The sequence below is a fragment of the Oryx dammah genome, unplaced genomic scaffold (genome assembly GCF_014754425.2).
Source record: "Oryx dammah isolate SB20612 unplaced genomic scaffold, SCBI_Odam_1.1 HiC_scaffold_5, whole genome shotgun sequence".
In the NCBI taxonomy this organism is placed as follows: domain Eukaryota; kingdom Metazoa; phylum Chordata; class Mammalia; order Artiodactyla; family Bovidae; genus Oryx; species Oryx dammah.
This window is the reverse complement of record NW_024070189.1, coordinates 79,072,120-79,099,999: the sequence shown is the minus strand read 5'-3', so window position 1 is coordinate 79,099,999 and position 27,880 is coordinate 79,072,120. Positions and strand designations below refer to the sequence as shown.

At 44.6% G+C, this 27,880-nt stretch overlaps 1 protein-coding gene across 1 annotated transcript in view; it reads right to left on the bottom strand.

Annotated features, from left to right (window-relative positions):
* Window positions 1-27,490, bottom strand: part of PRDM6 (PR/SET domain 6) — a 106,145-nt gene extending 78,655 nt beyond the window's left edge. The window contains exons 1-3 of the mRNA XM_040241716.1: window positions 27,279-27,490; window positions 26,174-26,768; window positions 16,840-17,147 (exon numbers count right to left, since the gene is read on the bottom strand). Coding sequence (XP_040097650.1) covers window positions 16,840-17,147; window positions 26,174-26,753 — 888 coding nt within the window. The 5' untranslated portion in view covers window positions 26,754-26,768; window positions 27,279-27,490. The remainder of the gene's footprint in view (window positions 1-16,839; window positions 17,148-26,173; window positions 26,769-27,278) is intronic.
* Window positions 27,491-27,880: the final 390 nt, after the last annotated feature.

Genomic DNA, 27,880 nt, shown 5'->3' with positions numbered 1-27,880 from the left:
GTTAAAAATATTTTTCTGCACTTTTCCAAATTACTTTTCATAAATGTTTAGCCCTTATAATCACAAAAAAAATATAAAGATTTCACAAGAAGCATAGTTAAAATTGGGCTTCCCTGGTGGCTCAGTTGGTAAAGAACCCACCTGCAATGGAGATGTAGGTTATATCCCTGGGTCGGGAAGATCCCTTGGAGAAGGAAATGGCAACCCACTCCACAATTCTTGCTTGGGAAATCCCATGGACAGAAGAGCCTGGAGAGCTACAGTCCATGGGATCTCAAAAGAGTTGGACATGACCTAGCAACTAAACCATGTGGTTAAAATTACAAGAGAGAACGGGGATGCCTCCCAATGAGGAGGACATACACGACATTTTCCACAGAATGCATAGGTGAGTCAGGTTAAGCATCTCCTTGAGGAAGGATCCGGGTAGAGACTGCACTTAGGACGTATTATATAGTGGTCTCCTGGTTCACAGACTCCAATACATTTAAGAGCAGCAGCATCATTCTAAGTCACTATGTTACTGTCTCACTGCCACTCAGTCACAGAGGCAAAGTAAGGACAGTCATTAATGACACAGGAAGGACACAAGACGACACATCCACAGTTGTGCCCAACCACTTCGTTCCTCATCCACAGCCAACCTGCAGATCCAATCCACAGAGGTTTCTAGAGCTAGAGATGTCATAGCTCTCCTCTAGGCAGAGCTCTGCCTTCCCACACTGCCCAGCTGAACTCAAGTGGTCCTATGGATTTAAACAGCCATATGCTCAAAACTCCTAATTTATTTCTCCAGCAAAATCCTGTCCTCTGAGTTTCTCCTGCCAGCGTACACCCTTATCCCACACAGACTGTTCTCCACACAGTACCCAGCGTGATTCTTTTAAAACACAGCAACCTGCGCTACTCCTCACTCAGGGTTAAACGCAAAGTCTCTCCCATGGTCTCATTTACCTGAACCCAGGTACCTCTGACTTTCTCTCCACCACACTCCTCTGAACTCACTGTGCTACTGGCACACCGGTCCCCCTGGCAGTTCATTCCTTTTTCCATCAGGTGTCTCCTCAATTGTCATCTTAATAGGATCCCACATTTCACAAATTTAAAAAAAGAGAGTTCCAGAAAAACATCTACTTCTGCTTTATTGACTATGCCAAAGCCTTTGACTATGTGGATCACAATAAACTGTGGAAAATTCTGAAAGAGATGGGAATACTAGACCACTTGACCTGCCTCCTGAGAAATCTGTATGCAGGTCAGGAAGCAACAGTTAGAACTTGACATGGAACAACAGACTGGTTCCAAATCGGGAAAGGAGTATACCAAGGCTGTATATTGTCACCCTGCTTATTTAACTTATATGCAGAGTACATCATGAGAAATGCCAGGTTGGATGAAGCACAAACTGGAATCAAGATTGCCAGGAGAAATATCAATAACCTCAGATATGTAGATGACACCACCCTTATGGCAGAAAATGAAGAATGAAAGAGCCTCTTGATGAAAGTGAAAGAGGAGAGCGAAAAAGTTGGCTTAAAAGTCAACATTCAGAAAACTAAGATCATGGCATCCGGTCCCATCACTTCATGGGAAATAGATGGGGAAACAGTGGAAACAGTGAGAGACTTTATTTTCTTGGGCTCCAAAATCACTGCAGATGGTGACTGCAGACATGAAATTAAAAGACAGTTGTTCCTTGGAAGAAAAGCTGTGACCAACCTCGACAGCATAATAAAAAACAGAAACATTACTTTGCCAACCAAGGTCCATCTAATCAAAGCTATGGTTTTTCCAGTAGTCAGGTATGGATGTGAGAGTTGGGTGCCAAAGAAAGCTGAGTGCCAAAGAATTGATGCTTTTGAACTGTGGTGTTGGAGAAGACTCTTGAGAGTCCCTTGGACTGCAAGGAGATCCAACCAGTCCATCCTAAAGGAAATCAGTCCTGAATATTCATTGGAAGGATTGATGCTGAAGCTGAAACTCCAATATTTTGGCCACCTGATGTGAAGAACTGACTCATTGGAAAAGACCCTGATGCTGGCAAAGATTGAAGGCAGGAGAAGAAGGGGATGACAGAGGATGAGATGGTTGGATGACATCACTGACTCGATGGACATGAGTTTGAGTAATCTCCAGGAGTTGGTGATGGACAGGGAAGCCTGGCATGCTGCAGTCTACGGGGTTGCAAAGAGTCAGACATGACTGAGTGACAACTGAACTGAACCTTCACAAATAAAAATACAGGACACCCAGTCAAAGCTGAATCACAGATGAACAACAAGCAATGGTTTAGTCCAAGTATGTCCCAAGTGTAAGCTTACCAAACTGAGGTTGCAGGCAATATCAGGCAAAGAGCAAAGCTTTAACTGTCAAGGAGAGGACTGAGGAAAAAGAACGTGGAAAGGGTGGTGCAGACGTGGGATTCACACCCAATGATGATACAACTGGAAAAAAGTAAAAGGTACAGGTTGACCAGAATAAGAAGCAAAAGCCTTCTGGGTGAAATAACAGCTTAGGCAAAATCACAGCAGTGGAAATTAGCAACACAAGGACACAGAATAGAAAGCAGTCCACTTAAAAAGAAGAAGCAGACAGAGGGAGGAAAGCTGGGCTTGCAAGTACTATCTGGGCTGGCTGATGCTCCCCTTGGAGCATCCTTTCTCCCAACCTCTAACTCTTGAGTGTTAACTATCTATGTCCCAGGGTCAAATTCCTCCTCCTTTCCCTGGTCTTCCCAGCAGGAACTTCTCCTTTCAAACAACACTTTTTGGACACTGTTCTCAACTGGAATTACTCATGATATCTGTGCCATGCACAACTCAGGCACAGCAGTTTCTCCATAAATGCACTTCTCTGAATGCCGGGGAGGTTAAATTTTCTGGGGATGATGAATGTGAAATCCATGGTCCTGGAACACAAGGTGGACTAAGTATGCCAAGGGTCTGAGCTATGGGGTCTCCGGGAAGATAGCTGGGCTGCATTTGACAAACCAAAGCAGTGACCACCAGGGAGGGAGTGTTCCCAGCCAGATCCAGAGGCAAAGTCTGGGGTAGAGACTGGAGCCCTATGTGATAGGATGGGAGTTCAGGTCTAAGAGTGGGAGGGGGCAGGAGACACAGCTACAGACTACTGCTGCTGCTAAGTTGCTTCAGTCATGTCCGACTCTGTGCGACCCCATAGACGGCAGCCCACCAGGCTCCCCCGTCCCTGGGATTCTCCAGGCAAGAACACTGGAGTGGGTTGCCATTTCCTTCTCCAACGCATGAAAGTGAAAAGTGAAAAGTCAAAGTGAAGTCGCTCAGTCGTGTCCGACTCTTAGCGACCCCATGGACTGCAGCCCACCAGGCTCCTCCAGCCATGGGCTTTTCCAGGCAAGAGTCCTGGAGTGGGGTGCCACAAAAACTCTGCAGTCCACACCCTCTGGAAACCCTACCTTGACTACCTAAACCTTGGGCCAGTTACTTCTCCTGCATCTGAAGAGCAGCTTCATCTGAAAAATACTGTAATAGTCTTTACCTTATTGGCTGATTCTGAGGGTTAATTAAGATAGTTCCTATAAAGCTCCTAGCAGAACGCCTCGCACAAAGTCTCAGCTTAAATGTATTAGCTCTTACTACTTGGTCAGATCCACAGTGTTTCCAGTGTCAGATCATTACCACCTTCCTTTTTACAGAAGTAGACTCTAAAAGTAGATCTTAGCACCAACTACAGCTTGTGTCTAAGATGTCCCACTGCAATTTTTAATACCTTGTTTATAAAAGTGTCGCAGATAAGATTTGTTTAGACATTTTAGTACTGTCAAATGAGTCACAAAGTTCAAGAATAAAAAGAAATCTTCTTTTATTTGTTATTAGCAACAGAGGATATTTGGCTTTCAGTAATGGATATTTCTGGCCAGAAGCTAGGATACAATTTAGGATTCATATTTAGACTGATTTTTTTTGGTACAAAATAATTTGTATGCACCATTAACTTTTACTTGAGTGATCCTCCAGTTTGTTCCTATAAAACCTCCAGCTCTAAAAAATAGAAAAAGATCAACAGTGTTTATTAAGTGCCTTTTATGTGCCAGATACTCTGTTAGTTGCCAGGAATAAAAATATTTTAAAAAGCTATTACAGGGACTTCCCTGGCAGTCCAGTGGTCAAGACTTTCCCTTCAAAGGCAGAGGGTGAAGGTTCGATCCCTGGTAGGGGAGATAACATCTCACATGCCTCACAGCCAAGAAACCAAAACATAAAAACAGAAGCAATATTGTAAAAAAAAAAAAAAAAAAAAAAAGTCAGTAAAGATTTTAAAAATAGTCCACATCAAAAAAAAATCTTTAAAAAAGCGCCATTATAGTAACTCCAAAATGTTGGGCTCATAGGTCAAAAAGGACAACCAGAGCATAAGCTAGGAATAAGGAGATGCTTATTTGAGGAGATGTGAGGTGCGGAGAAGGCAATGGCACCCGACTCCAGTACTCTTGCCTGAAAAATCCATGAACGGAGGAGCCTGGTAGGCTGTAGTCCATGGGGTCACTTAAGAGTCGGACATGACTGAGCGACTTCACTTTCACTTTTTACTTTCATGCATTGGAAAAGGAAATGGCAACCCACTCCAGTGTTCTTGCCTGGAGAAGCCCAGGGACGGGGAAGCCTGGTGGGCTGCCGTCTATGGGGTCGCACAGAGTCGGACATGACTGAAGCGACTTAGCAGCAGCAGCAGAGGTGAGGATGATTAGTGAACTCAATTTGAAACAATGTCTGGATATCTAAATGGAAACTTCCCACAGACAAGTGAGGATAGACAATCCAAGAGAGATGAGTGTGGGAAGTGGCACCAATAGAAACAGGATCAGGTAAGCTCTGATCAGAATACAGGCTGCACGCTCCCTCAACCGGCAGAAATGCGAACCTGAGGAGGACGACTGAAAACAACCAGTGCATGTGCAGATAAAGTTGGCTGCAAACTGCAAATATCATGCAAGCATATGGCCTCTCTCTATGATCTTGGGATGCACAGAAGGGGCTGGCAGGAGAAACAGAAAGGACAGTGCCATCAGATGTAGCACTGGTAAGAGCCAAGGGAGGGAAGGTATCTGCTTGCAGTCACAGAGCTCAGACCTGGTGAGAGCTGGAACTCAGGACCTGTGAACCTACTGAACACCTTTCAGGAGGCCACCTCCTCCTGAAGCACACCCTGACTGCTAAGGTGCTAATTACACACTGCAGTCGACATGCTGTGGAGAGCCTTCTCCTTTTTGGGTGCTTCCTTATACCTGGTCAGGTGGACTTCAGAAAAACAAAAAAGATGAAAATCAGGGAAGTCCATTTTCCTGTCTGTTGAAGTGAAGCGAGTTGAAGTGAAGCGAAAGTCGCTCAGTCATGTCTGACTCTTTGCGACCCCATCGACTATACAGTCCATAATTCTCCAGGCCAGAACACTGGACTGGGTAACGTTCCCTTCTCCAGAGGATCTTCCAAACCAGGGATCGAAACAGGGTCTCCTGCACTGCAGGCAGATTCTTTACCAGCTGAGCTACCAGGGCTGTCTGTTAGTAGCTCTGTAATATTTATATCTTTTTTTAAAATCTATCTGCTTATCTATCTATTTTGAGGGTGGGTGGTAAGGGAGAAGACTGGAAATGCCCATAGATTAGCCAAGGTGTAGCAGAAATGAAACCAACTGTAAGACTAGAATTCACATAGGAACAGATGAGACCAGGTATAGAAGGGAAGCAGAAGAGATACTGGATTTGCTCAAGAGCAGCCAAGACAAAGAAGGAAGCGGAAAGGGAAGTAGACAACAAAGGAGTAAGGCAGAGCAAGGTAGAGCCTGGCATTTCATTTCTTCAGGTGTAGTCCCAGCACCACATGAGACACTGGTTCAGAAAATAGGTTCCTAAGTCCTTCTACAGGACTGAATCAGAATCTTTGGGGAGCAGGTCCCCAGACTGAATTTTGCTGAGCTGCCTGTACCTGGAGATTGTTATGGATGTTAGAGTTTAATAATCAGTGAGCTAGAAGAAAAATCACTGAAAATAGAGTTATTTTTCCTTTCTTATTATGGTAAAATGCACATGTTATAAAAGTTACCATAGTTTAATAGTGTGAAGAATATCCACAATGTCATACAATCAATTTCCAGAACTTTTTCATCTTACAAAACTGAAACTTTACACCCATGATGGATTATCTGTTTAGTGGTTTTGCTAAAGCTCTGCTAGCTAGTCTAGCTTTGGAGCTGATATCAGCCCATGGAGCATAGATACAACCACAGGCATTCAGGTTTATGGGCAAGGTCTAAGCTGGTGCTTGTCAAATAGTTTGACTATCACCTTCATTGGATTACCAAAGGGAAAACTCCATATACCATAAGAGACCTGGTTAGTATTCAGCAAACATATATTAGAAAAAATACAAATCTCAGATTAATTTTTGTTCTCTATGACATGTTTCAGTATTTACACTTACTTTTTTCATTAAAACGTGCTCTGTCACTTGGAATTCTTGCTTTACATACATTTCATGGTTAATGCTGACGCATATTCAGGGGTTGTATAATGCACTATTACGTCAGTATTCACAGTACACATGCAGCTACACACACATTTTTATGGACAGTGGCAAAGGTGCCATTATGCTGACTTGTTGCTATTTAATATTTATTGACAAATCACAATACACTGGGCATGGAGAGGTTTTTCTATTCAGAATTCAGTATGTGGAGGCACACCTACCTAACGACTTGCTCCTGATCAGAGTCAAAAGACCTTCAGGTTTAGGGCCCTTTGTGATTTTACTGAGTCCGTCCCCTTCCACATTGGGAGTCAATTCTCAGTTGTGAGAAGTGTATCACACACGCTCAGTCGCATCCAACTCTGTGCAACCACGCGGACTGCAGCCCGCCAGGCTCCTCTGTCCATGCAATTCTCCAGGCAAGAAGTGGGAGTGGGTTGCCACTGGAGTGGGTCGCCATTTCCTTCTCCAGGGGATCTTCCCCACCCAGGGATCAAAACCACGGCTCTTGTGTCTCCTGCACTGGCAAGAGGATTCTTTACCACCGCATTACCAGGGAAGTCCTCCACACTGTATGGTATCCCTTTAATACATAATCCTTTGTTACCTGAGAGCAGTGCTAAGTAAATTTGTATTTAAATATTTTTTAAGCCTGATTTTATAGTAATTAAATCCAAGCTATGTATCATGGTCTACCAGGTACAATCTTTTGGTTTAACAAATAACGAGATTCTTTATAACTCTATGCAGAGTCCACTAGTCTTAAAAAGTATTGTTAAAACCCTAACTGAAAAGAGAAAGATCTCTTTTATTACACAAACATCACAAATATTGCCCCTCTAATTTGTATAGTAGTCAAATATGGCTCTTTTTTCCATATGGAGAAATAAGAGATACAAAGAAATTAAGTATGTTCCCTGAAGTCTCATATACAGCTACATAAATAGAGTATTCTTACTTAGAAAAGCATTTCAAAGAGATCTGATTCTTTTTTGTTAACACCTTGATCTAGTAAAAGAAACAAATTTTTTTCCTTCTTCCCTGAGGCCCATTAAAATCTTCCTTTAGATCCCAGAAAAGCTCTGGTCTTATTAAGATGGGCTATCAAACATATGAATATACCAGTAGAAATGCGTTTACAGTATCAGTGGGGTCTACAGATTGAAATTTCCCACCAGGAAAGATACAGAGATCAGAGGATGGAACTAGACACAAAATCTATTCATGGGTGAGCCAAATTTAAACATCTGCAGGAACTTCCATGAAAATAGTGCCATTAGTTGCTGCTTTAAAAATGTGTTTTGTGGTATTAAGGAAATAACACAAGTATCTTTACTCAAACTGTGATTCAATGTTTATACAATGCATATACAAACAAATGTATATTATATCATATTACATAGTTATCTCTCAAAAGGCTATTATAAAAATCATCATTAATGGCTACCTTTGGTTTATACTTTTATATAGTTTAAATTTCTTGATAAGAATTATTTTTAATAGAAAAGCTCATTTCTACGATTTTAAAGTTCATAATTAAATTTTCTTTGTAGATTAACCAGGCCAAATTCTAAATTGCAATTAATCTTAATAAACTGAAATTAACTGCTTTCCTCAATAGACCAATACTTTTCAGGATTCTCCGCCCCATGTGCATTTCGCACATCAAAAATGAATTTGAATATTAGTTTGGGATAAACACAACAGGTTCTAAAAACATTACACTCTAACATATAATTTATTTATGGGTTATCTACCATTTTAGAATTTGCAAGGATATCTCAGAATTTAGTACTGCTGCTTTGGCACTAAACATTAATATTCCCAAGTGTGCTAACAACACTTAAGGCCCCAGTGCTTTACAAGATACTGAAAACATGACTTGATTACATTTAATTTGATTCCAATTAAAAAGCACTTAAGAACTTTCTAGTGAATTAGGTTACACTGAATGTTTCTATAGACGACACTTCATTATCTGAGGCAGCTTTAATTTAAAACGATCACAGAGAGGGAAAAATACTGTTCATTTTAATAAAATGGACTTAATCCCATATCATTATTTGACAAACATGTGCGTGAGGTGTTGGCTTATTAAATAAATGTACAAAGGGACAAGCAAAAACATCTATAAAACTGAGTGCCTCATTCTAAGATCTCCCAAGACAGATCTAGTGACACAGCCTCTAATTCTTAACAGAAACCAGAATACTGTGTAGAGAAATAGTTAAATAAAAATGAAGAGATCATATCAAGACACAGTACTGAAAACACTGCCTTTTGTACTGAATTTTTAAGCAGTGAATTTTACAACTAATTAAAAGTGAAAATGAACTTCTTATTTACAGTATTAAGTGACAGTAGCCAAGTAAGTGCAAAGTGTCCCCAAGCCACAGGCCTTCCCACAATGTAACATCTTCACTTTAAAACAAGGAACTACCTCAAGATCAAATTATAATATATTCAAATCAGGACAAACTGAACAATTTTTTGCCTTCCCCACAGTGTTAAACAATTGTATAAAGTGTTATTCTTTTACAAACCCCAGTTTGTGCTAGAGTTCCAAAAGGGGAAAATTATGATTAAAAACAAAATGATTGAAAACAAATGGCTAAAGTTATTTTGTACTAAGAATAAACTGCACGGCTAGCTTTCATTGAACAGAGCTCTGCAGACACATTTGGCATGCCCATCTCTAATATTTCAGGAATAAAGACAACTCTGTGGTTTGTGGTTAGTGATTAAGCACTAAGTGAACTTGTGTGTGTTCATATATAGGGAAATCTGCAGCATTTTGAGTGTTTCACACTTGTAACAATGTCTTTATTATGCCTTCCAGAATTAACTGACCTAAAATCCAGTGACTCTACAATATATCTATTGGATAATTAGAACTCTAAGGACCAACACATAAAACACACTATTGACTTTTAGATCTTCAATCAAACAAATATTTACAGCTGCAATTTGCAAAAATTATTTCCATTTAAGTTGGCAACATCTCAAAATCTGTCCTGCTGATCTGAAGCATATCAGGATTATCCATATATTCCCCCCAACTTAGAATTAAAATATAAAAACAATGTAACAACCTTTAGAGCAACCTGGACCTACCTACTCTCACATCTTAGGTGAGTCTCCTCTGAAGACAAGTGAAACTTCATAATTATAACTTCTTTGAAATCAGTCTGCCTGACCTTGAGACCAAGAACAGCAGAGGGATGAGGAATAGTGACCTGGTTTAGTGACCAGTAGCTACAGATATCAGAGAATGTGCTTGTTGTCAATGATCAGTGCTGAAATCTGTCTATACCACACTGGAACAATCAATTTTGTAAATGATTGCAATAATCAAGGAAATTGCCTAATTTATAAATCCTTGCATACAGCATTTTAATGGATTCCTCCATTTTAATGCTGATGCCTTCTGAGCTCAATGAATTGTTGTCCAGGCTGTCATTACACAAAATGATAAAAACATTCGTCTGGCAGAGAAACCACATCTCATGGATATTCAGACCCTCAACCCATAATCACTCATTAGTGACTTCCATGAAAGTCTCACCCTGCTGAGCCCCAGGAAGAGTGGGCTTATTTATGTCTGTGCCTTGGTGGAAATTCCCTAGTACAGTTTGCAATTTGAACAAATTACCTTTCACTGAATTGTAACGCACTGGATGTGTCTCCCAATTCTGACAGCCCCATATTTTAATAGTTTTTTTCTCTCTCTCCTTTCTAAAGCTGGGGCTTTTTTTTTTTTTTTTTTTAACCACACAACTCAGAGTCAGCAGGCTCCACCACTCTGAACTCCCAGACTGTGAAGCATATCAACACCAGGATGTTGGATGCTCTGCCGCAAATGGATGACATTCCAACCCTTACAGGTAAACCTACGGATCCTACCTGGAAACCCTGGCTGCACACTTAGCTGTTTCCCTAAGACCACCACAAGGAGATTGCTCTTCTCAGTTAAACCTTGGTCAATTGATTCCAGCCAATAGTGTGCTGTCAGTACTTTACTTACTGCTCAATCTCACTAACCTGACATTTATGGTGCACTGATTGGCCTCTGTCAGGGGCGCTGGCTGTAAATTCACTTTGAAAAGCTTTGTGTTAACAGCCTTCAACCAGGCTCCAAGAAGAGCACGAACAGGCAGCCTGACAATTGCTCGACCTCCTGCCCTTATTACAGTGAGTAAATCAGGGTTTGAGCCATTAGGCTGGAGCCTGGGGCCTACACAAAAAGGATCGACATGACGAAAGGTCAACCTCTGTCACACATGTGTAACAATTTGGATAATGGAATTCTGTAACTTATCTGAGTGAGGTGGCAAACGCTTACAAGGAAAAGTATATGCTGCTCTGGCTGCTCTGGCTTTTATGCTAAGTAGTTATACCAGAGTCTGTATTTCTTGTGTAAATACACAAGGAATGTCTGAACTCACGAAATCTGGGAGTATATATGAGTCTAAAAAAGAAAGAAAGAAAGAAGGGGGAGCAAGGCGGTCTCATAGTGGTTTCATGCACTGCATTTTTTTTAGAATGGCCAAACACCAAAGTATCACATCTACCCTCTGAGAAAAGAGAATTTTGATACTGTGGACATGATCTCTCAGCTGAGTAAAAGGTAAGATTTTTATATTCAACCAAAATTTTTTAAAAGTCACAACATTACAACAACTATAAATGGTTTCTGGGTAACACGATAGATTTCCTTGAATAAGTAAAACTGCCTTAATTGACACATAAAATTAAAAGGCTCCCCTGCAGATTTCTCTGATGCAGTGTTACCTAAACCACATTTTCATCAAATCACTTGCTGCCACAGAGTGACTGGGGAGAGCAGGTTTCATTTGTCCAGTAACCTCCGCAATTCTGATTTTAATTTCCATTCTCTATTTTAATCTCCATTCCTTATTTTTCCCAGTGTGGGGAAAAAAAACCATACAATGTAAGAAAATATGGAGTGGACCACAAAAAACTTAGGAATTATTTTCTTCATGTGGACAAAATGCTATCAAAAGAAGGAATCTATAAACAATAGATAAACTGAACTGACTGATCAGAAAGACAGTCCTTCAGATATAGAATACATCATTCTTTATAAAGCATTTGCAACTAAAAAAGTAAAACACTATAGAGTCACATGTATATTTGGATTAAACTTCACTGACATGAGAATTTCCAAATGGCTGTTATAATTGTTTTTTAACAGAGTCATTTTTGGACTTAGAAAACCAAGGGTGGCATTTGGTACATAAACCAAGAGCCGGGACTTTAAATGACCTTCTCAAAGCCAGCTTTAAGTACTAAGTTTTTATTTTTAACACAATGCTGGAAACCATTCCAAGAGGCGGCAGATGGTTTTACAGTTTATGTAAAACTACAAAATGCTCACACTCGATCAAATGGGCACCACTATAAAAGACATCTTCAAATCAAATGAGGCAAAGTCAACGAGATACACCAGCTGTTCCTCTGCATAATTAAAAACATAATAGTAACATTACTATGATTTGTTTTGAAGGAGAATATTTGGATTTCATGAAGTCAATACGTTCAAAACTGAAATGACAGTCTGCTATATTAAATGATAAATTGCTGAGAAACATAACTTTTACTTCAATACAGCTGTGATAGCTATATAATCCTGTCCCCTGGTACTTTGGTGAATCAGGCCAAAATGAACCCGGGTCTATAGAGCAAAATATGGAATATACAGTTACAGTACAATCACTGGAAAAATTTTAAATAATTTTAATTGAATTTTTAAATTACTTTTATTCAATTTAAAATTATTCTTTTCAAGTGACTTTTTTACTATCTAAATATATACAAATGTGTACAGTACTACATATGGAACTGGGTCACTTATGAAAACATACATAATACATTTAAAATATGAGATCAATTCATTTCTTTCTAGTACCAATTACCTGTGATGGCTTTGAAATATAAACATTTAGTAGCATGCAATATATTTTTAATATTGGTTTTCATTAATGTCTTTTGACTTAAGCTAAATAGTAATGATGAAAAATAGACTATTTGCTTCAAAGTAAACCTCTTATTAAATCTAAACTATTATGGCACAAAATCAAACCACAAAAAGGACCACTGTATATTATCCCCCTTGATTTTCTGAAGAAAAATAATGAAAGTCTCTACATAGTAAAAATGAAAACGAGACACTCAAATTAACCTAGGCAAAGAGAAATTCTATAAAATTAACTCCAAAGTATTGCAAAGTACTCCAAGTTAGTGTAATTTCTAATACCTTGACTGTAATCCTAACAAGTTACTACATTATTTCAATTAACAGAGTAACTTTTCTAGGGTGAAAATAAGTGCAATTTATTTTGTCAATGTTGTTAAAACTTCTTGTCAGATCAGACTTTGAGTTGAAAGGCCTGAGTAATTCTAACCTATCTTAAACTGTAACTTTATTTTAAACTTCCGTATTTTCTTCCAGTAGAATCTGAAGTATACACTGTGTACATTCCTTAGGTCCAGTCATATTAAATTCTGATGTTAAGCAGAAAGGGGAAACCATGTGCAGACTAGATTAATTTATCTCAAGGGAAAAGGGGCACATTAATAATGGAGATAATGTTTTCATAAATGTTGGAATCAAATGTGCCTTTTCACTTCTTTATTAGAAAACACATTAGGACAAAATTATCTCACTCTCATCAATAAGACCTAGTCGCTGAGAAAGACTATGTTTTCTTTGCAAAACATTTAGAAAGATTTTTCCCATTATGGCCAAATAGCTAGAAATATATCATGCATCCAAGTCTTGCTGGAATAAATGTGTACAAGCAAGGCAAGTGATTATTTAATCTATCCAGTTATATTTCTATTTTAAGAGATCTAAATTTACTATTTTTGTAAAATACATTAAAATTCTGATTCTAAAAGAAACTGGCCCCCCAAAATGATAAATTTGACTTTTAGCCTGTTAACCTCTTTAAGGCACACAAAAAAATTTTACCTCGGATTATTGCTAAAAAAGAAAAATTCTTAGAATTTCCCATGGTACCCCAAAGAGTCAAAACATAATGAAGGTAGTGGTATGATATTTCACTTTCATAACATTATATTTTTATGAACCAGGATTATACACAAAGAAAATATTAACTAAAAGATGACATCACACTTACAAACCAATCAAGCTCTTCATAGCTGATATACTTTAAATATTAAAAAAAAAGTCATTTTTCTACAAAAAATAGAGCTTTAAAAAATTAAACAAAAGGAGTAACTAAGGTGAATCTGTTTCTGTAATAAGGCTTCATGTGTATAATAAAGTACAACCACACTAAAAACAATGAACTGTAAACTGAAACGAAAATCCATCATCTACTTGGAAACAGTGATGGGAAAAGATTAGCAATCCATTTATTGTACTGAAATAAAGATAAGTAACCTTAGTAAAATCCATCAGGTCCTGAGTATTGAACTCTAAATATAAAGACATTTCTTCATCAGCAAGTGACGAAAAAATGTGAGAAAGAGAAACGATTCCAGTTAACATTTACAATGCAATAGTCATGATTCAATTCTTTTAATTTTTTCAAGATCTGCTTTATGTCGATCTGTATTCTAGAAGATATCTTTAAAAGTATGTTTTCAAAATGGATAATTACTACATGAGTCATTAAACAATTATTGCCAAGAGTTTCCTATAGACCAACAGTGTATTCCAATTACTGATTCTAATATAAAAAATATAGTAATTAAAATTTTTTTCACAATAAAATTTAGATTTGAAAGGAAAGACTAAAGTCGAAGGAACAATTCAACATTTAGAATTTTGTTATAAATGTAACTTAATCCAAATAGTCACATTTCATAAAAGTAATAAATCATAATGCTTAAAACTTAAAAATAAACTTATACTTCATATTTTTAAAAGTAATTACTAGTAAAAATCTGAAACCTGTTAAAGTATTTCATCTTACAAATGGACACTGGCACTAAGTTACATGACCTCAGTCACATTTTATGTGATCTTCCAGAAGTCTGATACATTTTACATGGTCACAGTTTTAATATTTCTTCACTCCTCTAAAGGCATGTCATTATAACTATTCTTACAGACGATAAACAGATTATGTCCTGTTTAGAAGTAGACCATTCAAGCATAAACCCAACAAGTATTATTTTTAAACACAGAACCAAGTCTATGCACCAATCCCCAACACACTCAACTCACATACCTCAAGCAACAGATAAAACTCACTCTATCTACCAAAGCATCACCACCAACAACAAATGAAATTCCCTGGTCTCTTTACTGCAACAGAATTTTAACTTCATCAAGTACAAGTAAAGGTACAGAAAAAAGACTCCATAGTTTTCATTATTGATAAAAATAATCACATTCTGCCTATACAGTGGTTTCCTGCCAACATCCCAATCATTTAAAGCCTTTGAGGAAAACGAAAACTAACAACGACAATAAACTATGGGATTTTTTACATGATTGTGGCGTTGTCCCTGGCACTCTAAAAATAGGCACTGACCTCAAGGCATCAGAGGGCAATGTAATAGCGCTCAGTTTTAACACTTTCAGATAGAATAAATCTGTACACTAAACAATTGCTTTTCAATTTCCTCAGAAAAGTACTGGCAGACCTTCAGCTGTATGGTACAGAGTTCCTAATAACACCACTAGAACATGAAAAGTGCCCGGAACTGTTTTACAAACTTTAAACCACACTGGAGGTTACAACTAATTAGTTGGAAACAAAAACCAACTAGGAAACACTTCGGAACCAGATGCTTTATTTCCCACTTCTCAGTTTTTCCTACCCAAAATGCTAATGTCTAACTTGCCTCAATGTAGCAACCATTTTCTCCTGCCCCATTTCCCTATATAAAATTGTTTTTTAAAAAAGCACTATTTGGTAACATAAATATATCTCTATGTTCCCCTCATTCAAGAAGCCTAATCTGAAAGACTGAAAATGTAACTGTTTTCCAATAACTGTTTAGGTGTGAATTGGAACCTGAGAGCCTGGGCACAGTGCACCAGTGGGTAACTGTATGGTACATAGCCCAACAGCCACCATGAAGTCATCTTGGGCTGTTTCTCTATGAGCTTATAGATTTAGCTCCTCCTCCATCAAAGGTGGCTTTGAAGACACAAGCCATAGTAGCCCATTGCCAACAGTCATATAAGTGTTCTGGAGACCAAGTCATAGTGCTGGCCAGAGAAGGTGCTCAGCAAAAATCTGAGCAGACTGTTGAATCCCATGAAGTTCATTTAGTGATTACAGGGCAGCTTGCAATGAAAATGGTCATCTGGGAGGATACTGAGCCAAGTGTGGGGTGCAAGCTGTTGCAGAAATGACCCATTAATGGAGCCCTAAGGTCCATGCCAACTTGGTCCCTGTTGTTTAAAAATGTTTATTTTCTGGCTAATCCCATTCCACTATATTCCCTGGTCTCGGTCAGATTTACATATTGCTTAAGGGTAAGACTTATGGCACCTTATCTTCACAAACAACTCTCCAGGGTAGGAGTATCCAAAATTGGTGGGGGGAGGACCTATATTAACAGTCTTGTCTCTTTCAGAATGGACCTTGGTAATCAACCATGAAGCTCTGAGACAACTCTCAGGTTAATATTTTTCAAATACATTGTTGATTTTTAAGTAACAGCATCACGTAACATTGTACTGTTGAAGTACTATCAATTGGGTTACACCAAACCACTTCAGAGTTTTCGTACAGTATGATTTTCTATCTGAACAACTGTACTTTGTCAGAGAAGAAGCAGAATTTGTGATTTCTGATTCACAATATAGTCTTCATTTACTTTGGGCACTTTGAAAGCTGTGGAATGTGTTAGAGTCTCTTACATTCTGCGTTTACCGAATTGTCTGTATTGGAGAAAAGAAGCCTGACTCTCCTTCCTCCTGTTTATGCTTATGTTCCTTCTTGCCCAGTGGACAGACACAAAAACATGTTGGAAGAGTTTAAAAATAGGACACAAAATTCACCTAGCTCACATCCCAATGCCCAGTCGCCTCTGTTTTATTTCCTCAGGTGTTTTCTCTTTTTCTCAAGATCAAGGGAGACCAAGGGTCAAATCTATCGCAGCTGGACTGGAAGCTTGTTAAGGTGATTCCATCTTCAGAAACCTGTAAGCCTGGGCTGCTTCCTGGCTGGGCTGCTATGGGCACCTCTTTTTCTGCAGGTGCTGCAAATACCAGATATTTGCATGACCAGAGAAATCTTGTCTCCACTGCCCTCTGGGGAACAAAGGAGGCTCTATATGGGCCTAGATTCTGCCGGGTGGCCAGGTCCTGGGTGGCCAGGCGACTTACCTCCCAGAGGTGCTGCGTGTTCCTCACGGCGCCGGCCTGCACCTTCTCCGGGGGCAGGAGCACGCCCTGGAAGGGCCCGATCCAGGTGCCCTGCTGGATCCTCTGTGCCGCGCAGATGCCGTAGGCCAGGCCGGGCACGGTGCTGGTGCACAGGCACACCTCCCTGGGCAGGTCCCGCAGCCACTCGGGCAGCTCCGGCGGGGGCGCGGCGGCCGCGGCGCTGCTGGTGCCCACGAGCCGGCGCAGCGAGTGCAGCGGCCCGTGCATGGGGCACTCGCCGTTGCGGTTGTCCGCGCACATGTCGCAACCTGCCGGAGACACGCGAGAGGGAGGGGAGGAAAGGGAGAGGGTTAACCCCTGGTAAACCCCGAGACAACAAGCCTCCCCGCCCGGGTGAGCCACCTGCGAGGGAGGTGACGCCGCGAGGGCGCCGAGGCCACTGGGAGCAGGCGGAGAGGTGGACTCGACGCTCTCCCTTGGAATTCACCGTGCCCAAATCTGTCTGGTACCGGGTCGAGACCCCGCGCGCCCTCCACAAGCCCCCGGAGCCGTCCTCCAGCCTGCGGATGGCGTCGTCGTCTCCAAGGAACCGACGGGACAGCTGGCGGCTTCTCCCGGCCTCTGCCCGGCTTCCCTCCCTATTCTCCTTCTCACCCTCTCCCCTATTCTCGCTCTGCGTGGTGTTTCGAGGTGTCTTTATCGTTGTACCAGGAGGGAAGTGTCTCTCGACCCATCTGGAACCTCGGAGAGATTCTACCTTGGTGGAATCTTGGCTACGTTTGGCTTTCCTTCCTTTACGAAGAGATTTTCAAAATCACCAGAGCAGGCGGGCGACCCTACCCGCCACCCCCGGGTCCTGGATACGCGCTCTGCTCCCGCGAGCCCGTCCATGCGAGGGGGCGGAGCCGGCCGTGGCCCGGTGGAGGGCAGTCCCACACCCCAGCCACAGAGGGCGCCCTGGCGCTAGGGTCTCTGGAGCGCTGCGGTGGTCCCGGCTCTGGCCGAGCCGGTGGGAGACAGGGGGATGTTCTGGCGGGTTTGGGGTGCCCTGTGCTTGCGTGCAAGCTCTTCCCCGAAGCCCTCCACCCTCGAGAAAAAAACAAACAGCAAATGTAATGATCAAAATAATGGGTCTTTAATGATGAAGATAAAGTTTCCTTGGAGAGGGCCCCAAATCCCTCCCAGATGGTTAATACCGAGGCTAAATGCGATTTTTTTTTTTTTTTACATTACAAACTAAGTGAGAGCTTTAGTGAAGCCTTCAGAGCAGCCAGCGCATGAGGGGATCACCCCTCTCCCAGCCCACCGCCCCCCACCGCCAACACCCGCAGCCTCACACACACACCACACCCTCTGGGGCGGCCTGCCGAGAACGCCTGGTATCCCTCGACTCAAACCGGCAGGAACAGGCCCGGCAGCCGCGGGAAGCAGGCCTGCGGCGACCATGCTGTCGGATCGCAGCGCCCTCCGGGTTATTAATGGGCCTGGCGGAGCCGCCGTGTCTGCGCCCCCGGCTCGGCGGACCTGCCTCTGGGACGCGGTCTCGGCGCCCGCCGACGACACCGGCCTCTCTGGCCCAGCCTCCCTGGGGAGCCGCGGCGCCCCTGCGCAGCAGAGCCTCGTGGCACTGGGCCTGATGTAGGGCGAGCCCCGACTGGCAGAGATGGCAAGATCTGGGCACCAGCGGATGCGCCAGCACTGGGCGACGGATCACCCTCTGGATACTTGTGCCCAGCCTTTGTCACAGCCGGTCCTGGTGGATGGCCCTGGGTGTACTCTATCCGTGCTAGAACAACTGAAATGCCCAAAGAATTCGTGACAAGTGAGTCATGGAGCAACCTTCGAGGAACATCTGATGGCAACCCAGCTCGGTGAGGGATCCCCTATTTTCCTCAATTGCTTCACAGTGAACTGAAGGTAAGCATCCTATCTCAGTGAAGAAGGACTCCAGCCCTCTGTGACTCCCCCTCAGCCGGCTCCTCCTACACTTCTCCCCAAAGAGCCCAGAGAATGAGGAGACCTTTATCTGGAGCTTCTTGAGGGTGTCCCCAGGCCTCTCAAGTGGAAAGTAGCAACCTCTTTATGCAGGTCGTGAAGTGACCATGCCCCTTGGACTGCCATCACACAAAGGACCTCTCTTTCAGCAACACAAACTAACCATCAAAACTGTGCCAGGCTATGCTTTTGACCCTGGGGCCTAGATGGAGGGAGGTACTCTCAACTCCTCCAGAATGTACTCATTTCTCACACCTTCTCAAGTTCCTGATTGTGAAAAGAAAAACTTTAAGAGGAAGGGGGCATGGAAAGAAAGACAATAAAAACTCACAATTACCAATTACCTACTATCTGCCAGGCACCCATCTTCAACCAAACAGCCACTATATTATTGTAATATCACGATTCCCATTTTACAGATGAGGCAAGTGAGGCTTTATGAGCAATATAACTTAACCAAGGACCAGAAACTTAGAAAGGGGCAAAGATTCACCAGCAGGTCCACCTGACTCTAAAAGCCTCCAAATCTAGAGAGCTAAGATTAATGAAAGTCAGGAGAATTTTATATCCAAACTTATAACTCAATCAATAGAATTGAAATATTTCACTGAAGTCACTATTTGGCGGAGGGGGGGGGCGGGGGCGCTACAAAAGTGTTGTAGCATGATAGAATTAAAGAGATTTCTCTCTTTTCCACACTCTGGGGTTTGGGGAGTTTAACTTAGGAAGATGATTTGAAAAATAAGATGATAATGTCCATAATTTTGAATTTTAGTGCCTAACTTCAGAAGTGGCCTTTCAGCACCTTAGAAAAAATAGCTTAAAACAAATGACAATAAGCAAAGGCAATATGCCCGTAAAAGTAAAAATAAATCACCCCAGGGATTTGATTAACAGACCTTTCCTTTCTAGTTGGCTCAATGAAACAAAGTGTGAGAAGAAAGAGCATTTGGTATTCACTCCCCAATAGTCCATACCAGAGATTCTGTCAACCTACAAGATTACCACAACCTGTAACACCATACCAACTACATCAGCAATAAAATAAGGAGCAAAGGTGCCAACTCCAGCCGCCACCCACACAGACAAGCATATTCCTGTTTTTTGTTATGCGTGATAGAGTATGTCTAGTCCTTTCTCAAAGATGTCCTCTAAAGCACTTCTTCAATTTAGGAACTTTCATTTGTCTCCGTGAAGTGTTAAAACAATAGTAGCACTCCGAAGAGTGACAAGCAGAGGCTCTCCCAATATGTAGAAGAATACTTGCAGGATAGGCAATGCCAATCCACTGTCGTTAGTCCATCCTATAGAAGTTATCATCATTTATAAATGACTTCATGCTATTTCAAAATATTCCACCCCAAAAGCTGACCAATTATGTCAAAATACAGGTTATCCTAACATTACTGTTTCTTAATAGAAACAGCTTCTGTCCCTGAAAATATGTGACTTCTGACGTATGTCTCAAGAGTCCCAAAGGAGCCTAAGAATGGCTAAAACAAGTAACTGATTACCTGGGGTTGACAAATGTGGCCCAAGTGGACAAACATTCTAGATAGCAAGCCAGCAACACCTTCTAGTGTCTTCTAGATAGCAAGCCACCAACACCTACATGAAAAGATTTGAGGGAGAAGTGGGCTAGATACCTAAACTACACATAAAAAAATATATAGGTATTATATATATATATATATATATAAAATACACGTTACAGCATTCTAGGCCAAACAATACATGTCTATTTGATTTCATAAAGAAGAGGCAAACAAATGTTCCTACTGTCTCTTAGGATCGTGAGAGATATTATACTCTCCGAGCAAGATATTTGGAAATGCCATTATAGCACTGGGGAATATGAGATCATGGTCTCTATCTTGAACAGATCTTTTAAAGCTCCTGTTTATTGGTCTCTGAATGAGGAGGAGGTATCACTAAGTTAAAGACTTGTTCAGGCACTGACTTCAAAAGGCCAGACCAAGTGGAGTGAAGAACCGACTTTCACTCTTCGCTCCTTATCCTTCTGTACTGTTTGGATGTTTTTACAAGAGCACGTGGGGCTCCTGTAATTGAAAATGGATCTCTTTTAAGGCAAAAGGGGCAAAGGAGGCCAGAGTCCTCTGGTATCTCATTTCTCATTCTAGGAAAGGTGAAATATACAGCGTTCCAGGGCCCTTCGACAGGCGCGTGTGGGCGCAGGCGGAGCGGGGACCCCTGGGGACGCTGCCGTCACGCTGGGCCTTCGCTCCCGAGAGCCTCCCCGCCACTTTCTCCTGCCCTCACGCGTGCTCGGGACAGGGAACTGGGGAGCAGCTGAAAAGCCTGCCTCCCCGCCCGGACCGTGGTAACTGCAGAGCTATAAATTCTCTGCGACCACTGCCGAGGTCGCCGCCCTCTGTCCTGAGGCCAAGCCCCGTGGGGCTGGCGCCCATCGATCCCTGCCGGGCGACGGCGACGCGGCCCCGGGAGTGCCGCCTGCTGGCAGCTCCGCCTGCTTCGTAGCAGGGGTGGGGCGGGGGGTGGCGCGGACCCTCAGGGTCGCCGAGGGGGTCAGCCGACACGGGCCTGGGGCCGGTGGAGTGCAATGGCCGGCAGTCTCCCGCACGTGGGTTCGACGCCCGATTCCAGCGCGCACTCTCCTCTCATCACGCCGGCTGGCTCGGATGGTGATGGACCTTGCGCGGGGTGGACGCCGGGCCCCTCAGCACTTAACCGGAATGTGGAAGTCCTCGCCCCCCCTGGCTGCCAGGGAACGGCTTTCTTACAAGACCAGACGTGATCGCCACCACCCGCACTCCGGCGCTCCCACCACCGGCCCGGCCCCCTTCCTCCCCTGGGAAGGGGTCTTCTAGGCTTCCCGGAACTGGGACTAGGAGCGAGCGGATCCAGAGGCGAGGCAGGCCAGGAAGGGGAGCCGCCAAGCGTGGTCTCGGCCTCCGCGGGGTGGCCCAGCTCGCGGGGAGCCTTCTGCGGGACTCTTTCTAGGCGGGTTTAAAGCTTTGCCCGCGAATCACAGCCGCGTCAGGCTTCCGCTGCTCGGCCTGGCTGCCGGCTTGGCCCTGGGACCAAGAGGGAGAGACAAAAGGGGGAGGGAAAGAAAGAGGAAATGTGATTTTTTTTTTTTTGGTCTCCCGATGACTGTATTAATAAATTAAATGGGAGCGCCAGTGTGTGAGGGCGAGAGAATATTGCGCAGAGATAAACCTCACCGGCCCCTGCCCCTGCGAGGCCGCCATATACAACGCGCAGATGATGAATAGGAGGCGCGAGAGGAGATCGAAGCGGGTCTGGGCCGGCTCCACTCTCTCCTACAAAACTATAGGGCAATTAATTGTGGCTTGTCCCCTCATCCTTCATCTCCTGGTGGCACATATCGATGGAGATTACTGCTGATGGACCATTTTATCACCTTAAATAAACAGTCGCCACCTCTCCTAACCTCAATCTAATATATGGCTCTATGTTCAGTTTCAGAGCACTAGATAACGGATGATGTAAAATAGCTAAATCATGTGTGTTCCGGGATGGGGCTTGGGCCTGCACACAAAAAGCAGAAAAAGAAAAAGAGAACGACACAAAAGCCCACACGCTGACGCCGAGCCGCCCCCCTCCCACCGAGGACCGGGTCTGAAATCTAAGTCGCTCGAGGGCCATTGACAGTGAGGAGCAGCGCAGCGAGTGTGTCTTGGTGTCAGAAGATCCCGCTGGTTGGGTTACTGGGCTCGGGAGCTTCCCAAACAGGACCTGCGTTTTCCAACTGGGTGGGAAGAGATTAGGGAAGGTCAGAAAACACTCACTCTCCTTTTATCTCTTCGCCCTGACCTCTCAACTAAACAAACCCCAGCTTTCTTTCTCCAGTATCTCTCCCCAAACCCTCGGAAAGGATGGCGCTACCAACAGAGGAGCCTCAGCTCAACCGGGGCCCCAACTCCTACGCCTGTGCGCCAGCCAGTGCTGTTCCCCGCGCCGTTCCTTGCACAGCAGGGCTCCCCGAAATATCTGAAGAAATAGAGACCTCCTGCTGGGGAAGCTGCGGAATGCCCCGACTCAATCCTCCGCAGAGAGACCCGGGACAGGCTTAGCCCCCTCCTCTCTCCCAGGTAGAAGGGAGGATGATCTTAATCAAAAATTAAAAAGATATGAAGAGCAAAGTGGCTAGGCCTGCCGTTTCTGAACAAACATAAGCGTTCAGCGCGCCGCTTGGCTGCTGCTCAATACCTTCCAAGAAAAGTGACAGGGTCTCAAACAACGCACTGAGCTCCCAGAATCCAAGAAGAGGCTGCCGCTGCAACAGAGCCTGACGAAATCAATGGCGTCAAGCAAATTGTCAGCAAATGAGGGCAGTAATACAGGAAGAGGACGGAAGGTCCCCCATCTCCCATTTACCTTACACAAGTCCCACCTGACTTTAAACAGATGCAAGCAGAGGCAACTAAGCGTTGAGAGGTTCGGTGGAAAGTGTACTTCAATTATAGAATAACTTCATACACAGAGTTAGATATATACTAGAAGAGCTCACCGGGCTAGGCTGTATAGTTTCTGCTGTTTTTCAGTCTTTTTATGTGTGAAACAGAGCTGCAACACCCTTCACTATACCTTCCCTATGGCAGTTCCCATAGACGCCAGTACAGTTTCAAGTGAAAGGAGTGCTACTGATTGATTCACAGGTGTTACTGCGTTGGTGATCCCAGGCCAGTTACTCTTCTAAAGGGAAAAGACAAGTTTGGAGGTGCCTTTGCCTTGTAAAAAGAACAGACAAAACGACTCAATACCCTTTTACATACAAAGTAATAAAAACGAACCAATGCTGAGTGGTCACTTCACAGAATTCTTTTAGAGGGAAAGGGTAATAGACTAAAAGGAAAACTAAAAAGATCTGTGCATGATAAATTAATAGGTGATTCCCTTCTGTCCATCTCTCACCCCACCACAACCTGGGAATGGGGTGAAACTGTTTTTCACCATCTTTCAAGTGATATATCAACTTCCCCTGCCAAGGAAAAAAAGTTTCCCACTCTATGCCTTTCTGATGTGTTTTGATCCTCTAGTTAGGTTGAACTCAATTGCTTCTCACTTTGTCTTTGTAAAACACATCTCCCGGTTTCAAATGAGTGCCTACTCTTGCCCAGAGAGGTTCCTGGAAGCATGGCACACCTGGTCTCTTGGCATTACACAGCCACCCAGCTCACCTTTCTATTTTCTTTCTCAATTGTCTTTTAATTAGAGAGCAACATGAAGTGTAATTCTAATAGGGGAATCTGACTTCCTTTCTTTCCTGTCTTTGCCTCTGCACTTTGCCCACTGAAGCAGTCCAGTCAACTCAAAAGGAGATATCAGAATATTAACACAATAGGAGTAATTTAAATAAATCACAATTCATTTCCTCCAACCAGGAAAAATGGTACCTAAACAATAAACTGGTTTAACAGTCATATTATTAATTAGGACTCTGTCCCAGTTCTTTCTCTGATTAGTCCAGGTTTTTCTCTGATGAAAATGCATTAAACCTCAAGATTATTGTAAACACTATGGGGAGCTCAGCATACAGACAGGAATTTGGGGCTGCACTGCTGGTGTCTTTTCCAGCACTGACTTAATTCAGAAGAAAGTCACTGCAGCCCACAGTGACTATACTTCACTGAAAGAAATACCTTTTTACTAAAGTATTAGCCTTTAATATTTTTTAATAGAAATGCTTTGAAAACAACACCATCAAGGAATTCAGTAGGCGATAAGTACTTTTTTTTAAAAGTCCATTCAGACAACATAGCTTTGTAGCATTTTCTGGAACTCTGAAATACAAGAATTTCCTTAACTGCAGAACAAATTTGAATGAAAACCCTCATTGTAAACCCAATACTTTAGCCTCAGACTCTAGAAAGGAAAAAAGTAAATACAACTGCTCTTCTTATTAACAATAATTATCTCCATAGAAACAATTATTTCCAACTATTATGAAAAGGTTAATGCATCTCAATCACTAGGGTCATTCCCAGTGTTTTAAATCAAAGTAGTAAATTTGGGAGTCCTTTCACTAACTAAAACCTGTAGTTATTTTGTTTTTACAACGAATTAAGAAGCTTGCAGGATGGTAGACATTCTGTAAAAAGGGACATGATCAAAATAGAATGATCATACACATTTGTAATCAACTTTGCTGATAGAGAAGCTAGATGAAGGAATGAGATGATGAAAGTAGCTGAGTGTTGCTCTTTCAAATCCTGAACTGCTTTCAACCTAACTTTCTTAACCTGCTTTAATGTTCTCTCCTGGGGTCTCTGGAAATGTATTTGCAACTTATCACAACACAAAAAGTGTAAACATAGCATAACTTCTGAAATGACCAAAAAGAATCGGATATAAAACATAAATAATACATTTTTGGTGTTCATTTAGAGTTTTACTTCAAAGCCTCAAAATGGAACTACACTTGTGATAAGGGTTTGAAATTGTGAATACAGGAAGGGACGCTAGAAGAAAACTGATGCTAATTTAGGCATTTTCCGTTTACGTGGGGACAAGAAGAATAGGCTTCTTATACTAAATTACTATTACCCTCATTAAAAAAAAAAAATGTGTGAGCCCACAAGCGTGGCTACGGACTGTAAACGTTTGCAGGATCAAGGGTGCACGGAGAATGCGGGATCCACAGGAAACGACCCTGGCCTGAAATCAGAAATGTTTTCTCACTAAGTAACTGGCATTTCTTTTTCTTTTCCTTCTTTCCTAAAATAAATAGTAAACTTAAGAATAATGCCTGCCTACAGGGAGAGACTGACCCAGTGCCATCCAAAACTCCTACTGGAGGTCCGGCCAGCCAGCAGCTCCCTGCTGGTCCCCCGACAACCCCACGGTCGGAAAATGAACTGACACAGTTAACCCCAGGGGTAAGATAGAGAGAAGGAGAAATCAGCCCTGGAATCCACGCTCCCCAGAACCGCTGAGAGTTCCTGTCTTGTCCCTCCGAAGGCCAGACCATCCCAGGACACTCCCATCGCGCGCTGCTAGAACCCGCCCGGCGCCGGGCGCAATATGCCGCGGCAGGGCGGCGATCTGTACTGCTCGGTCCGCAAGAAAACTGGGTTTAAAGACTCGGGACTGGGAAGCAGGGAATGAGAGAAGGGGGAAGAGGAAACCCATGGGGGCCACCGCGCCATCCTAGCCGTTCTCCTTCCTTCTGTAATCCAGAAAACTTTGGTCACAGTGGTCAGGGAGGTACAGGCCCGCGGCCCGGTCAGTCAACCACCCGGGGTCCCCTTCATCTGATGCGCCTCCTGGACGGGCGCCCGCGCTCGACCGAGCCAGCTCCCCGAAAGAGAGCGTGCGGGCTGCTGCTACGTACGGTTGTTGGGGTCGCTGGTGTGCTGGTTGAGTGGGATGATCTCCATGCGCTGCTGGCCGTACAGGTAATAGTCCAGCTCCTGCGCGCTGCAGCGGAAGCGCGGGGCGCCCCGGCCGTCCCCGCCACTGCCTCCGCACTTGGAGGGCCCCGGGCCCGAGGTGGCGCCGAGGCACAGGTCCTTGGGGGGCAGAGGCTCCGCGGCGACGGTGGCCAGAGGCGCGAACACCGGCAGCTGCGCCACCGGCAGGGCCGAGAGACCGGCCAGCGCGGCGGCGGCGGCGGCGGCGGCGGCAGCAGCAGCGCAGGAGGAGGCAGAGGAGGCCGAGGTGGAGGAGGAAGCCGGGGTGGACGAGGCGGAGGAGAGCGAGGCCGGCCGCGGGCGCAGGCTGTCTGGCTGGGGCTCAGCGCGCTCCGGGGGTGGCGGCGGCTGGAGAGGCTGTGGTGCGCCCAGGGGACCCGCGGCACCGCCGCCCTTGAGCGGGCCTCCGCCCCCGTGCGGGAAGAGTTGCTGCCAGTGTTGCAGATAAGCTGGGTCCACTTTGAGGAAGGCCGAGCCGCCGGGGTCTCCGGGCTTCAGCATGTCCAACGATTCAAGCTGGGGACAGAGGGCAAAGAGATGGGTGCGCGTGAGCCGGACTCAGGGCCTGGTGCGAGAGGGGCGGGGAGGACCGCAGCCAAGACCCAGGAGCTAAGAGTTTGAGTCCTTGCCTCCGCCGGCGGCAGCCGGGTTTGGCGGCTCCCTCTTCCCAACTCGGTTGGGGCGCAAAGTTTACTCCGAAGCCGCGGCGTCGCGCGAGGGTAGCTGTGTGCACCCTGCCTTGCCTCCCGGCCCGAGGCGCCCAGCGCCCACCCTGCACTGTCGAAGCCCGGCGAGAGGGCGCTTCCCCGCGGAACTCCGCGGCAGGACTCAGCCCCCGCCCTCTGCCGGCCCTCGAAGCCGACCCGAGCCCGAGTGGCGCAGCGCCTGAGCCGCGCTGGCCTCCGGCGCCAGGAGGCGGGACAGTCTCGCCGCCCCCCCGCCCCCCGCCCCCAGCCCCCAGCGCGGGACCTCCAGCCTCCTATTTCCGCGGCCCAAGACCCTCAGCCCTAGACGAGCCACGCTTACCGGAAAACTCGGAGCTGCCCGGCGGGTTTGTGCGTGCTGTCTTGGCGAGCGTGCAGGAGAGTGTGCGCCCCCGGTACGCTACATGCCCCTGTGCAGCGCGGGAACAGAGCGCTAGAGATCCGGCTCCCCGGGACCCTCCGGGGCCACAGCCCGGGATGTGGTGGAGGCCTGCGGAAGGCGTGAGAGCAGTTACTCCGAGCGCGGGAGTGCGGGGCGGACCAAGGCGCCGGACCGAGCAGCGGCGGCGGGCTCTTGGCCGCTGCCGCGTCCCGGCTCCTCCGCTCCACGCTCTGGCAGCCTCCCGGCTGGACACGTGGGTTTTACGACAGCACAAAATACAAGTGTGTGTGCATGTGTGTGTGAGAGAGAAAGAGAGAGAGGAGAGATGGGGGTGGGGGGAGGCGGGAGGCAGGCCAGAAGAGCCAAGGGGAGGGGAGAGGGAAGAAGGAAGTCCTAACTCGGGTGTACCCACACTCAGCTCTTGCGCCTCTCTCGCACAAATACCCCCTCTGCCCTCCCACTCCCCACTTTTTTTTTTTTTTGGCGTGACGTCTCCGGTTCGCCTGTTGTCTCTTTCTGCCCATGATATATCTTTTCTAGGT